The following is a 13,852-nucleotide window of genomic DNA, read 5'->3' on the forward strand; positions in this document are numbered from 1 at the left end:
AATAACGTGAAGTACGGGGATAATAGAGAAATATTAAAAAAGTTGAAATCTAAATATTGTTTGTTCAATTTTTTTTTAGGGGGGGGGGTCATCCCAAAAAATGACCGCTATAAGGGGGGGCCATGTGAAAAAATTGGTAAGCTGAGGGGGGGTCATGCGATTTTTAAATGGTGCTTCCCAAATCCCACCAGCCCCCCCTCCCTCATAAAAAAATGAATGGTCCCTAAAAAGGGATCTCAATCCACTGACGTGAAAATTGACATTAACATTGTGCTTTTGTAAAGCGCACTAAAATTCAGTGTGTTCACCTTTGGAGCAGCTAAATTATTTATAACAAAACAGAGAACAGTTGCAACCTATTACTTTCCTTTTACATAGTCGCACTGATAGTTTTAATCGATTTTATTCTGCTAGAATATGACCAATTTTCTGGTTCCCTTCACTGAAAAGGTACTTTTGTGCAAGGCCAAAATAACTCAAAAACCCGTGACTGAGCTCCTTTAACTATTGTATTCGATCTCAACTAATAAAGACTTTCACCAGAACTGAACTGATTACCTTCACGCCCGGTTAAGTGAGAATGTTTCAATTCTAAATAAAATATATTAGAATTACATTATTTTTGACACAAGTATTTTGAAAGCGAATTTATTTTTGAATAAATATATATTTATTTCCAGCTAACATACTCAGTACTTTTTCGTGCCTTTTGAGAAGTAGGGTAAGGGTTGTAGACTAGAAATAGAAAAAAATGTTTCTTTCCTAAAACATGATGTGAAATTAACTATGTGGAATTTGTACTTATTTGTAAATAAATTGCGATCCAATGTCAAATAACTCTTATACTCTCTCCTTCACAGGTCTCTTTTGTGCTGCTTTGACTGTAAGCTGGTAGTTTGGAAGTTGGCCCCCGCACACCTTCTCACTCCCAACGTTAAATTTCCTGTAGGGAGCCCCTGTGGAGGAGAGAGACTCTTATATGTAAAATCTGATTCATATCATGTAAACTTGATATATCTTGCAGATGATGTTAGGACTGTAGAGGACCCTGCGAAGTGTTTAGTAATGTTTCTTGTTTATCGTACATAATGTATTAATTCATGAAAAAAGTTACCGTTGGAAGTATGGAAAAATAGAGACAGATGACTTCTTTGTCAAATCTGTGAATTATTTGACAATGCGTACTTGAGTCTCATTAAACACTGTGTTTTTTGCTTGTCCTAGTTGCTCATTCATTATGCTTTTGTGCTTGTCCCGATTACTGGTACCCATGTTTTTTAAATTTGTCAACATTCCTCACCATCACAGAGTGATATAATTCTGTCTGAGGATGACCATTTAATATAGTCACACCAGTGTTTTAAATGAAAAAGGCACTGGGGGACAACGTGTGTGGGGTGGCATTATATTATGTACCGCTATGCCCAGATCTTTTTGAAAAAATAAAAATAATAAAAGAAAGTAGCAACAATGCATTAGCAGGACATGGTTTAATCTGCTAATAAAGGATTTAGATGAAATCTGAACTGATAAAACAATTTATTTTTGGCTCAAAACAAAACTAGACTTGGTAAACTCAGCACTAATGAATGAATATGGAACACAAATAGTGTAGATATTAGTGCACCTACATATAGTGCACATATTAGTCTTAATTGGGCTGCTAGCTACAAAACTACTCAAGAATGGGGGGTATTTTATCAAGGGGGCGCTATTGGGAAGGACACTAAATTAAAACAATGTGAAAATGCTGCTGCTTGAATTGTGAGCCAAGGTATATTTTTTCATAGCATACATACTTGGCTCAGGCAAAAGCTCAATTGAGAGAAGACATACCTAGTCAAATGTTACTTTTTTGTATTTGCATTGTTTTTTTTTTACTTCTCTACTTGATGATTTGAATACAGCAATGTTAAAATAAAATGCAGTGAAAGGAAAGTGGAAAGGGCAAGATGTAGTGAACTAATTATATGCCCTTTAATTGAATACATTTGTTTTAGGATAAAAAGAAAACTTAGTATAAGAGAGGAAAGCGTAAACACATAGTAAATAAATAGTTGAGCTGGCACTTATTAATACTGAACAAACTGGTAAAGTGCCTGTTTAAATAATTTTCTAGTTGACTTAACCCCCATAGATAAAGGAATATCATTCCATTCCTTTCACGTAAGGTGTGAAGCGGCACTGTTCCTACAACTGACAACTGATACAGCCTCACTGGCAGATTTAGGGAGAGGGAGTGGATTGGGTGGCTAACCACCCCCTTTTTGGAGAAGCCAAAAAATAAAAGAAAAAGTGAAAAAATTTGGGAAAATTATTGCAGATCTAAAAGACAAACACTTTGGACAGGTGCCTCATTGTAATTACAAGTATTTAATGCTAAAATAGTTCTGGCATTGCTAGTATTTCTGGTGTAACAGTTTCAATTTGGTTCCAGTTCTCAAATTGCAACATTTTGGGGGCATGCCCCATTGCTTCTGTGATTCTGTAACCCTAAGGTACCAGCTGCATCACCTTGAAAAATCCCGTATCCGCCCCTGAGCCCCTTGTTTCTGGATTTCTTGGATCCCCCTGACACATAGATTTACTACATTTGGCTTAGGGGTAGATTATCAGCACACCAAGTGCAAGAAGATACTAAAGTCAGAGCACAATTGCAAAGTTGTTGTGGTTCCCACCTTTCCTTAAAATCTTCTTAGGGAACGATTTGACTTGTACCTGACGAGTTCTTCTAAACATGAAGAAACTCAATTTTTTGCTGCTATGACGAGTAAAGACTTCAAACCCAAGACTTTCCATCATCGATAGAAAAAGCTCTTCATTTAAGTAGCGTGAATTGTCTAAACACGGAAGAGGGAGAACTATAGCCAGGTATCCTTGATCAACTATGAGTTTTGGACATTTCCGGAGCATGTCACCTCGTTTACGAATGTCCCCCTCAAAGTTGACAACCAAGCTTAAAACCACAACATCGTATTCCTTGTGATCAAGTTTTAAAAAGTCTGCCTTTACGACGTCATTGCTTTGAGGATTTAAGTCAATAGGTGTGCATTGTATCCATTTCGAATGCTTCTTGTAATTGTTGTCAAGAGCACCAACGTCAAGTACCCTTAGTTTTTCACCTTCTGTCCTGTTAGCACAGACATTGTGGGCTCTCAACTGTTTTAGAACCCATTTTGCCGTGTTGAAACTTCCATGGCGAGCTTCTCCAAGTTTGGATGCCTTTTGATAAGCATTTATACCCCCAATTTTTTCCTTTTTCGCCTCAAGAAGCGCAATTTGGGCCGCCTTGTCTTCTTTGTGAATCGATGGATTCTTTCTTACCGAGTCAATTGTCTTGTTCAAGGTGTGATATTCAGTTATAATTCTCCGATCTTTTCTTGAGCTGATTTCCACGACAGGCTTCTTTGATTTCTTTCTCTTCTTTTTAGCTTTCGTATTTTTGTCTCTTCTCTGCGTTTCGCAGTGTTTAGTTAGAATGTTTCTGTAAGAAGAGGAAGAGCCGTCCGCCATTTCTGATATAGAAGGCCAGGGTACAAAGCTTGTTCTCGACCTCGCTTCCGTCCTCTTCAATGTCTGCCTGAGCAAAATGGTGAGTTCGTGGAGAAGAGAGACAAACAATCTAAGCAACACGGTTGCATCCGACCATACATTTTAGTTATTATTGAACGTAACAAATCAGAAATAATCAAAGACAGAATTAAAGTATTTATTTTATCTTTATAGTGACCATATAAGATTTCACGAGTTCTTTGATAAGATACATAAAACACTCTTGAATGCTGATTTTCATGATTCGTAAAGCCAGAAAATTTCATCTGTGATTTTTATTTACGAGTACAGTTAGATTTATTTCTTTTAATGCGAATAGTTATAATGCCTCTTGTGAAGGTTATAATGCCTCTTATTTTAAACCTACTTATCAAATAAACGTGTGTATGTATGTATGTATGTATGTATGTAAGGAGACTGGATTTCACGAGTAAACTTATCTGATGATGGTGTGTGGATAATTTCACAGAGCGACGGTACAGCCACTATTAGGACGCGAAAGTTCCTTACAAACCGCCTGCTTCAACGGAAGCAAATGGTAATATACACATTTATTATAGTTCCCTGTTACCATTTAGAAATAATGTCTTCTGCTGTTCTGACAGACAGTTACAAGTCGTTAGTAAAAACCTAGCATAGTCTTGAAATGTACTCGCTAAACTCTGAAATCTCGGGCTGTAGTAGGCCCCTTCTGGGAGTGTCTACACTTCTTGATGCTGTGTTATATGGGGTGAAGTAACTCTTAAGATTACTCGCGAGTTTTCTTATGTCACTCTAAGTGTGACTTATGAGATGTTTTAGACAGAGTGAACTTGTAGTTTGAATGTTTAAAAGCTTACAGTGTAAATAAGATTTGTGTCAAAAGATTTGTGATTCAGCAGCTTTTTGCCATGTAAATTTCTCTAAATTGCTGTCATTGCAGTTTGACATACAAACAAGGCTCGATTCTGCTTTCTGCCACATGCCTTTTTGAACAAAAGAACATTCGACAGCAGACTTGAGTGCAATAACGGCTATTACAAAACTTTCAGACCATGGTAAACATTGACCATATAATTGCTTTCAGCCTCACTGATATAATAATGCTCTTTTTATTCCTGGCACCCTCTTTATGACAACCATTTTTATGGTTGGACACATTCATGTGACAGGATTCTTTAAAGAGCCTCTAGCAGTGTTTCTGTTCATGCAAAATCACTTTAAACATTGTTTTCCTCCTAGGTGGTGGATGTTCTTCACCCTGGAAGACCAAATGTTTCAAAAGCCGAAATCCGTGAGAAGCTGGCCAAGGTGTATAAAACTACAGCGGATGTAATTTTCTGCTTTGGTTTTAAAACAGCTTTTGGTGGTGGTAGAAGTACAGGCTTTGCTCTGATATACGATTCCATGGATTTCGCTAAAAAATTTGAACCAAAATATCGTTTGACCAGAGTAAGTGTTAAGTATGCTTTACTTTGACTGAGTATGCTTTGGAGGGGAAGGGATAGCACAGTGGTGAGAGCACTCAGCTCTCACCAATATGGTCCGTGTTTGATTCCAACGTCATATTGTATTTGGGTTGAGTCTTACCTTGCTCCGAGTGCTTTTTTCTTTGGGTACTTCAGTTTTCCCTGCACAGAAACCAACCTTTCCAAACCTAGTTGTAGCAGAGTAGGGGATGAAAACCAGCCAAGGAAATATTGTAATTTATTGGTTTATTTATTTTGTACTTGATTTTCTAGAGTGTTGTCTTGGTCAGGGCTCAGTCAGTTAGTGTAATTCTTTGTAGTTGTTCAGTTGTTGGTGTTTTGATCAGCTTTTACCATAGCAGTCATGTTTTAATTAGGCAGGCATTTATGTCTTATTGTCCATTCTAGGGAGTTTTGATACTCAGAGAGGCATGTTGACCCAGATAATGTTTGTATCTGAGGCTACTCAAAAATATCTACATCTATCAAATTTGAACAAAAGAATGTACAGTCTAGGTGACTGAGAAAATTAATGTCAGATTCTGTTACCCTATTTTGTACCAAGTTTTCACCTCAAATAGCAAGAAAACCCAATCAACGGGTCTGTAGGTATTAAGTAATCTGTGGCGATCCTATTGCCCTGTATGTGTAGAGATGAGGGAAGGAAGTTGCATATTGCCTTTGACTAATGTGTTTTCTTTTTGTGTTACTTATCCAGCATGGTCTTTATGAAAAGCCAAAGACATCACGAAAACAAAGAAAGGAAAAGAAGAACCGAATGAAGAAGGTCCGTGGAACTAAGAAGGCTAAAGTTGGGGCAGCAGGAAAGAAGGTTTGTGTGGTTTATTACTTGAATTTCAAAATTTATTTTCCTTCAGTGTTGAACACCTGGTTCTTAAACACATGGTTGTGCAACTGCTTTATATTCATATGTTGTGGTTCAATATAACCTGTGGTACTATTTGGTATTTTTTTGTACATTGTAATATAACAAGGAAAAATACAAAATAATTATTGTACCAAGGGGAAAATTGAACCACAACATTTACACTGAACAAAGGGTACTCAGATTTGTGGCAATTCAAACCTTTTTTGTTCCTGGATTCATTTTGCTCTTTACAAGCAAAGTATGAATTTGGGTTAAAATTATGTTTCTCACAAAGATGGAAACTTTTACATGTAATGTGGAGTGTAGAGTGGACATTGTTTGACAACTCAAATCTGGATACTTCAAATCCATAGCATTTTTGTTTTAGAAACAGAAAAATGTGCTTTTTTATTCTGCTAATTCAACCTCCACACAACAGCACAACAGGGACATGTCACTATAGGGAACATTACAGAATCTAAGTAATTCTTTAGCTCAAACATCTTATTAACTCCAATTTGGAAAACATTAATTTATATATCTGGAAAATTGTTCAGTGTATACACAGGAGATGGTTTGTAACCATTTCAGTCTGTAGCAGACAGTTTAGTCTTGTATGGCAGTGTTGTTTACTACACCACCACCTTTTACCTTATGTTGTCCCCATACAACAGCTTTACACCATAGATCACTCCTAATGACGAATGGTCTAATGTTGGTCATTTTGTTTTTTCTTTTCAGTGATGACCAGCCATCATTCAATTTCCAGTCCTCAATCTTTGTATCAATAAAATATAAAGTGATTGAGATGGTTTGTCTTTTGTTTTCTGTTGTTGAGTGATTAAATTGCTCTCTACACAGAAGCTGCAATTAAATTTTGATTATTTGATTTGCACTCTGATTGGCTGTTTAGGCTAAGATGTCTATAAGAGAACTAGAAAGTGGCTAACTGCTGTGCATATAACCTACAAGAGAGAAAGTTTGGGGGAATTCAAAACTTTCAATGGTAAATGCAATGCTTACTTGTGGCTCAAGTTTTTATACACATTCAATTTTCCTAAACTATCCCTTGTGTTTGCATCAGGCTATACAGACACTACACATAAGCCATTTTGTTCCTAAATGTGTCTTGCAATAATTTTTTTGCTGCCCTCAATAATGTTTAGTGTTCATCTTAAAAAAAGCGTGTGTAATCTTAGTCCAGTTCTGGCTCTCTGCCATGCAGTCCAGGGAGCACTCCTATATAACAAGGTTGGGGGTGCCTGTCGTGCCTTGACTGTACTGTAAGAGGTTAAAAAAGCAGATTTGGCGCCTCCTAGGGTGTTCAGCCTAAAAAGGTACGCAGCAGGAGCTTTCGTGGTCCCTTTTAGGGTTTTGAGCTGAAAAAAGTCAATGTTGTGTGTTTGAGAATTGGTGCCTCTTAGGCCCAGTTCAGACGCCGAACTTTTCATGAGCCAAACTTAATTCGAATTTGGACCGACCCAAATTATCAAAAGTACACCTGTCGATTCAGACGTCGAACTCAATTCGCCGAACTTTATTTAGTTTAAACCAAACTCACATCGAAATGTCGGCGATTTTCAGGCAAAGTAAAAACTGCTAGTAAAATACGTTATAATAATTTATGCATTAGGTTCGGCTCATGAAAAGTTTGACGTCTGAATCAAAGCCGTTCCAAAGCTGAAATTCCCGGCTGAGCTAGGCGGGAAGAACGGCTGGGCCGTTCCAAATTCAATTAGGCGTTCTTAATTGATTCAAACGCCGAACTTTTCATGTACTTAATTCAATGTATTTGGTTCGGCTCATGAAAAGTTCGGCGTCTGAACTGGGCCTTAGGGGTGAAAAAAATTTCAAGCCATGCCTGCAGAACAGGATCTTGATACCTCTTAGGGGTTCTTGTCAAAATTTCTGATGAGCAGCCCCGTCCTTTTTAAATGGGAGTGCCCCCCGGGCATGCAATGCTACGTAGAATTACATGTACGTGACAGAGAGAGAGGGTCCGAACTGGACTAGTGTCATGTGTCCAGTAACTGGCTGCCACACATTGCACAATATGGGGCTGCAAGATGACCCTGACACTGATGTGAATGGAAGATTTTTTGTGAGAGTGTAATAATTAATGGTTATTCCAAGAGTGAGCAGTGGATGTGGGATGATAGATAGCCAACAAGGTGGGTAATGCCAAGTTGGCTATAATCATCTCATATCTAACAAGCAGGAGAAGAATAGTATAGTATTGCCAGCAGCAGGGCAACTGGTTTTCACAGGCAGCAAATTATTTTGAACTGAACTTCTTAAAGAGAAAATCGTTCTCTACATGGTTAAATCAGGCATGCAAAATCATTCTCAGAGCCAGTCAATTTGCCCAGTGCCTGGCTCTTAATGAAACCCCTTAAAAAAGACGCCACCAAAATATAGAAAACTAAAATAAAATAAAATAAAAGTTCCCCCCAAGTTATTCATAACCTTAGCATATTTGTAGAGCATGGTATGAATAAACAATAGCCTCCATTTGGTGCGAAAATGTGCTTGGATATTTGTCCGTGGACATTATCTGCTGAGTAGCAACTGCGAGTATTGAGGAACTGATATCCAAGGATGTTTTTGCACCAAATGGAGGCTATTGTGTTTATTGTCTTTCAAATATTTTTTGCAACACATGCAGTCATGAAAATTGGGGAATATCACTTGGATATTCCCCAGTTTTATTTGGTACATATTCACTCACATGATGCGTTAAGACCAATCACATATGAGCGAAACTATTTTAAGGATTATAATTGCTCATATACCATGATGTCTTAGCCAGTAAAATCTCTGAATTGCATTACAAAATGACCCAGCTTTTAATAAACCAGTTTGGAAAAGAATTTTGACTGTTACAAACCCATGTACATAATAATTTAACTCATTGGCACCTGTGCTGCCCATAACCAACTGTGATGAAGGTTGGCCCTTGTTCCACTTCTGATGTCATCACCTTTAATGAAAATTGGCATCACCTATACTCAAGTTCTGCAGGAGGAAAAGATCTTTCCAATGATACCCAGATCAGAGTAATTGGGTCAATTGAGTGTGAAATGTGCATGATATACGCCAAGAAATTCGAGTGTAAAAATGGGAGGAAAATTTCCCTCAACTACACTTGGCTACTCTGTGGCAAAAATTTCCCGTCTTGATGATGCTTTCTTGTGAATTCTTGAACTGGAAGCAGGTCTACAGCTGCAGCGAAAAGATAAGAAAAGGAGAAAAAGGAAAGGTAAAAAAATAAATAAAAGAAAACTTTTGATTTGTGCGCATGCCCATGCAAAAATGTCCTAAAAAGCGAGTTTAGTGGAAAGAAAGGCTTGCTGCTGTGTTGGAATTGCCTTTCCTGAGTAGACTGGAGCTAATGCTGAAAATGTCCAAAATTCCAAAAATTGTTTTTTCCCAAAAAGCTCTGGGTGTCAATGGTTAAATAAGTGTTGAAGGTAATCTGATTAGTATGCACTTCAACATGAGGCTGAGGTAACAACAAAAGCATTCTCTATCAAATATATTTTTCTCATTTTCTAATATCCTCACAAAAAATGTGGCGATAAAAATTGCAAGACAAAAACATGTTTGTTACGGTGAAGACCAAAAGTTTAATCAGAACAACTTCTTACAATCTCATCTGATCTTTAAATACTGATAACAATATTATTGTTGATAACTATTAAATTCTATCCAATCTTAGTATTCAATTTAAATATATTTAAATTTGTTCAATGTTCTCCTGTAGAAGTGTACAACAGCTAAGCAGACTTGTAGCCCCATACAGAACATTTTCTCTGTCATTCCATGCACAAAAAGAGTTTTGACTCATTTGGAATTTTAATATTCAAACTACTGTTACCCCCCTCCCCTCCCTCTCTCTCCATATAAGCCCCCTTTACATAAAGCCACGCATTTCTGCTGAGAAAGTTGCATCACACTAAGGGTTGTAACTGCAGGGACAAATATTAGAAGCAAGCAAAAGATTTTAGACCAGTGTAGTTGATAAAGATTCTAGCTGATCATTTGAAGGCTAAATTATAAAGCTTGATACATCTGAACTGATTATTTGAAGGCTAAATTATGAAGCTTGTTAACCAATGACTTCGTATAATCAGTAATTATCACTGCTGCTATCTAAAGGTGACTGATGTGGCTTTGACCAAGATTCTTCCTGAAGAATTCCAATATTTTCTGCCAGGAATCTTCTTGAGCCAGTGAATGGTCCTTAGGATTTCCTCCCCAAGCAAAAGTTGTCTTAAAATTCTTGTGATAAGAGGCATAACAGAGAGGTGCAAAGGGGGGTTCAATAAGGTGCCCTGTGCCAGGATAACTTAAGACAGAGCACAATGCACTTTTGCCATTTGAAGTCATGCGTTTGAAAATCTCATGTGCCATTTCAGAAGATAAAACATTTTTATCATCCTCTCCACAAATAACCAATATGGGACAGTCGATTTTCTCCACTGGGATTATGGCTGAAGGGTCAAGTTTGTCAAGTCCTTGCACAGGTACACAGTCACACAAGTTTATTGCTCCATCTGCAGTCATCTTTGCGTTAGTGAAATCATAATAAACACCTGTGAGCTGTCCATTGACTTTGAATGGTGAAACTGAGATGACAAGTGAAGCAGAGATTGGCACAACAGCCTTAACAATATCCTTTCTATGAGCAGCCATCATCAATGTTATTTCTGCGCCTTTTGAAACACCCATAACACCGATTCCATGCGACATAACCGCAGGATGTTTTACAAACCAGTCGGCTGCTTCCTCAAATATTCAAGTTCGCAGTAAGGCAGGTACTTTGGAAGGTCATCGTATGCAAAGTATGCAAGGGAGAGTGTTGCAAACCCATGAGATGCAAGGAGAGATGCTTTGAACTCAATTAAACCTCCTGCTGTTCCAAACAGATCTATGACACCTGACAGAAAGAAATAAACAAGGAATGTTTAGTGCACCACCCTCTGAAATGCACTTGAGAGACAACAAGAAGGAGTGGGATGTGCAAAATTTCTGCCAGAGGATCCCTGATTTGTACTCTGGATGTGCATTGTCACAATTTTGGTTATGAATTCCTCTGGATTGTTGCAATATATTCATGTGTTTGTTGAGATCAGGTTACATTAAACTGAATGAACCGCTATCCCCTTCAGTCTCTCCTGTAGTAACATAACATCCTAGGAGGGACACCCCATGTGAAATGATTGGGGATACTCATTAGAAAACTTGAATTTTATTCCATGAGGACCAATACGGGTGTGGTTCCAGTACATATTTGACCCAAGCCTGTATGGTTAAACTACCAACACAGTAGAACAGTGCTCTTTATTCCTTCACAAGTAACCATAAATAATACCTTGAAGGCTTACTGATACCAAAATCTATAATTTACACTCCAGAAAGATAACTTAAGCATCCCAACATTTTCACAGTCAAGTCTCTCAAGTGTGGTTTGGGAAACTATTTATACGAACGTACATACCCTCTCAGGGCTTGAAAAAAACTTGAATTCCAGCTTGCCCTTAGGACAAGAAGCTCTCAAATTTTGCTTTCCCTCGGCAAGTCTTAGTTTGCTCTTTTAATGATTTAGTTGGTAGATGACTTGCCTAATCCTTCCCTCGACAGGCAAGTGAGAATGAAAAGTCACTTGCCCAGAAGAAATATCTACTTGTCCGAGACAATGGGACAGCACTTTTTTTAAAGCCCTGCCTCTGAAGGAAGGTTATTGGAAAAATTCCCTTGGGATTAGGGTTTTAAAAAGTCAAAATTTTAAAATGAAAATGCAAAGCTTACCTAGAAATTTGCAGAGAGATAGGGGAAACAGGGAGAGTTCAAACCAAAAAACCTTGGTGTAAGGTGTATGGATGTTTCATGGAACAACAAAAATTAGTTGCACTTCTATTTCCATACTCTCTGTCATTACTACATGAACAAATGTAGCACTGAAGATGAAATGATACTCTAGCACTGACCTGGAAATGGCCCATTTCCAGGAGGTAAGAACAAAGTCCCACGCACCCTCCCCTCCCTCACAGGAATTCTCTGCACTCCATCAGCCATGTAGGACTTCTCCAGGGATGAACTCATTATGGCCTGTAGATGGTTCCTTGTTAAGCTATTCACAAATCCCTCCTCTGGTGATAGATGTCCATTAAAGCAGTTCAGTTGAATGGCATAAGGCTTTGTAACATCCTTCTTTGCCAGTCGAAGTCCTTTTTTCTGGCCTGGGGCTTGCGCCATGCTCCACAGAAATCCCATCTGTTCACAGCCAGTGAAAGATCCCCCATGAGAAATGTCGCATGAATTATCAATCTCTCCTTTGAAATGGATTAAAAACATGAAATATTTTGAATGAAAGGTATCTTTATTTTGAATTGCATTTGTGGAGGGGGCAAATCCAAGGCAGAGCTTGTCTGAACCAGAGGTGTCACTGATTGGTTAGAAGAATATCTTAATCCTCATGCCTTGGCCACATCAGGGGAGTGACGTATCGATCACATATGTATGTATGTGTCACCTCCGCAAATCCAGGAAACAAATTTTATACATATTTATTGGTAAACAGTATCGTTAATAATTACACCACCTGGTTTGACAGTCTCTAGTAGTCTCTCCTATCAAACCCAGTATCAACAATTGACACCAAAGGTTGACATATAAACAACATGAGTTACTAAACACTCAGTGCTTTCCATGTTTTGATAATATGAAGCTGTTCCCCGGAAAACATAGAAAATGGCATTTCCGAGCATCTAAAAATAAAAAGATTCCTGTGGGGGGGCACGCCCCAAACGTGCCCTCGATTAACTTTCCCCGGCGAAGTGGATGGAAAACATCTGATGCTTTTTCAGAGTGAAAACACCGTTTTCAAATTTCTCCAGCGTAGTGTGGATGGGACGTCAGACAATTGAATAAATTACTATTGTTGTTATTATGAGAACTCAATGGACCATAATTTTTTCAAGCTTATTCGCATTAATATTTAAATCACCAGTTGTTAGTCTACGCTTATTGACTTGCTGTTATGTAACGAATCACTTACCTTCCGTGTTAGCAACATAATGTACGTGAGATTCGAAGATTTCATTCGCATCACCTACCACTGAGGCGTGTAAAGTGATGGGTTGTCCGGCCTGAAGTCCTGATATGCATATCTTCACCTTGCGGTCCATAAGCGAAGACCGAGGGCTGACTGTGAAGTTCGGGGAACGATTGCCGGTGCTTTTCATGTCTGACATCCAATTTGAAATGATCTTGTTGCAAGAAGTTGATCTCTTCAAATAAAATGGTACTCGAATGAGCGATGAAGTGAATTTTGCCAAGGAATAAGCGCACATTACAGAGATACACCGAGCTGCACGTGTGATTATTTTAACCCTGTGAGACCATGGAACGCAGGCTCGCCAGACTTGGATCCAGATTCTTCCCCAACGTGCGCGTCCCTTATAACCGGCCAGGACTTGACACTAGGAAAAGTGGCTAAGCTAAATTTACATGTAATTGACACTGGTTATCTTTATCTACTGGTTTATCTCTAACTTCACTGAAAATTTTCCTTAACTGGTCAAACAAATCATGAGCAAATCAGAGCCATCGGTTTCTTCGAGCCAAAGCCCTGCTGGCTAAGAGAGAAATACAAATGTGGCGCCGGGAACACAAACGAAAATGCTGCTGGTCAGTAGCCTGCGAACAATTTCTGTGACGTAGGAATTTTAAGCCAATCACAGTTTAGCTCAAGTAGTCCCAGAACTACTGCGCGAGGTATTCGCTGCGAGGAACACTTGAGTTTCTTCCTATCATGGAGTCTGATTGGCCAAAGAGAAACAAAAGTCATTACGTCACAGAAATCGTTTCCTGGCTCGGGTACGGAGACGTTATTTTCGGCGGAGACAAGCGACAGCCGGAAATATGTCTGCGTTCGCAGGCTGCGCCCTCGTCAACTATCACGCATAGAAATCGAGAGGGA

The 13,852-nt window shown here is 38.6% G+C and overlaps 3 protein-coding genes across 3 annotated transcripts; 1 reads left to right on the top strand and 2 right to left on the bottom strand.

Moving 5' to 3' along the window:
• Positions 1–1,520: 1,520 nt before the first annotated feature.
• Positions 1,521–3,540, bottom strand: LOC145499438 (uncharacterized). The gene has a single exon (XM_081478951.1). It carries the CDS (start codon positions 3,511–3,513, stop codon positions 2,644–2,646), a length of 870 nt encoding a protein of 289 aa, XP_081335077.1. The 5' UTR covers positions 3,514–3,540; the 3' UTR covers positions 1,521–2,643.
• Positions 3,541–3,546: 6 nt separating this feature from the next.
• On the top strand, positions 3,547–6,677 carry LOC145499439 (small ribosomal subunit protein eS24-like). The gene is made up of 5 exons (XM_081478952.1): positions 3,547–3,592; positions 4,022–4,090; positions 4,774–4,983; positions 5,719–5,832; positions 6,610–6,677. The coding sequence occupies exons 1-5, from the start codon at positions 3,590–3,592 to the stop codon at positions 6,610–6,612; spliced, it is 399 nt and encodes a 132-aa protein (XP_081335078.1). The 5' UTR covers positions 3,547–3,589; the 3' UTR covers positions 6,613–6,677.
• A 120-nt stretch (positions 6,678–6,797) lies between these two features.
• On the bottom strand, positions 6,798–13,312 carry LOC145499437 (acyl-coenzyme A thioesterase 5-like). The gene is given in 4 exon segments (XM_081478950.1): positions 6,798–10,661; positions 10,664–10,807; positions 11,859–12,203; positions 12,929–13,312. Coding segments are annotated over 4 exon segments (1,425 nt in total). The 5' UTR covers positions 13,224–13,312; the 3' UTR covers positions 6,798–10,020.
• Between the last annotated feature and the right edge of the window lie 540 nt (positions 13,313–13,852).

Source organism: Orbicella franksi, chromosome 10, assembly GCF_964199315.1.
Source record: "Orbicella franksi chromosome 10, jaOrbFran1.1, whole genome shotgun sequence".
In the NCBI taxonomy this organism is placed as follows: Eukaryota; Metazoa; Cnidaria; class Anthozoa; order Scleractinia; family Merulinidae; genus Orbicella; species Orbicella franksi.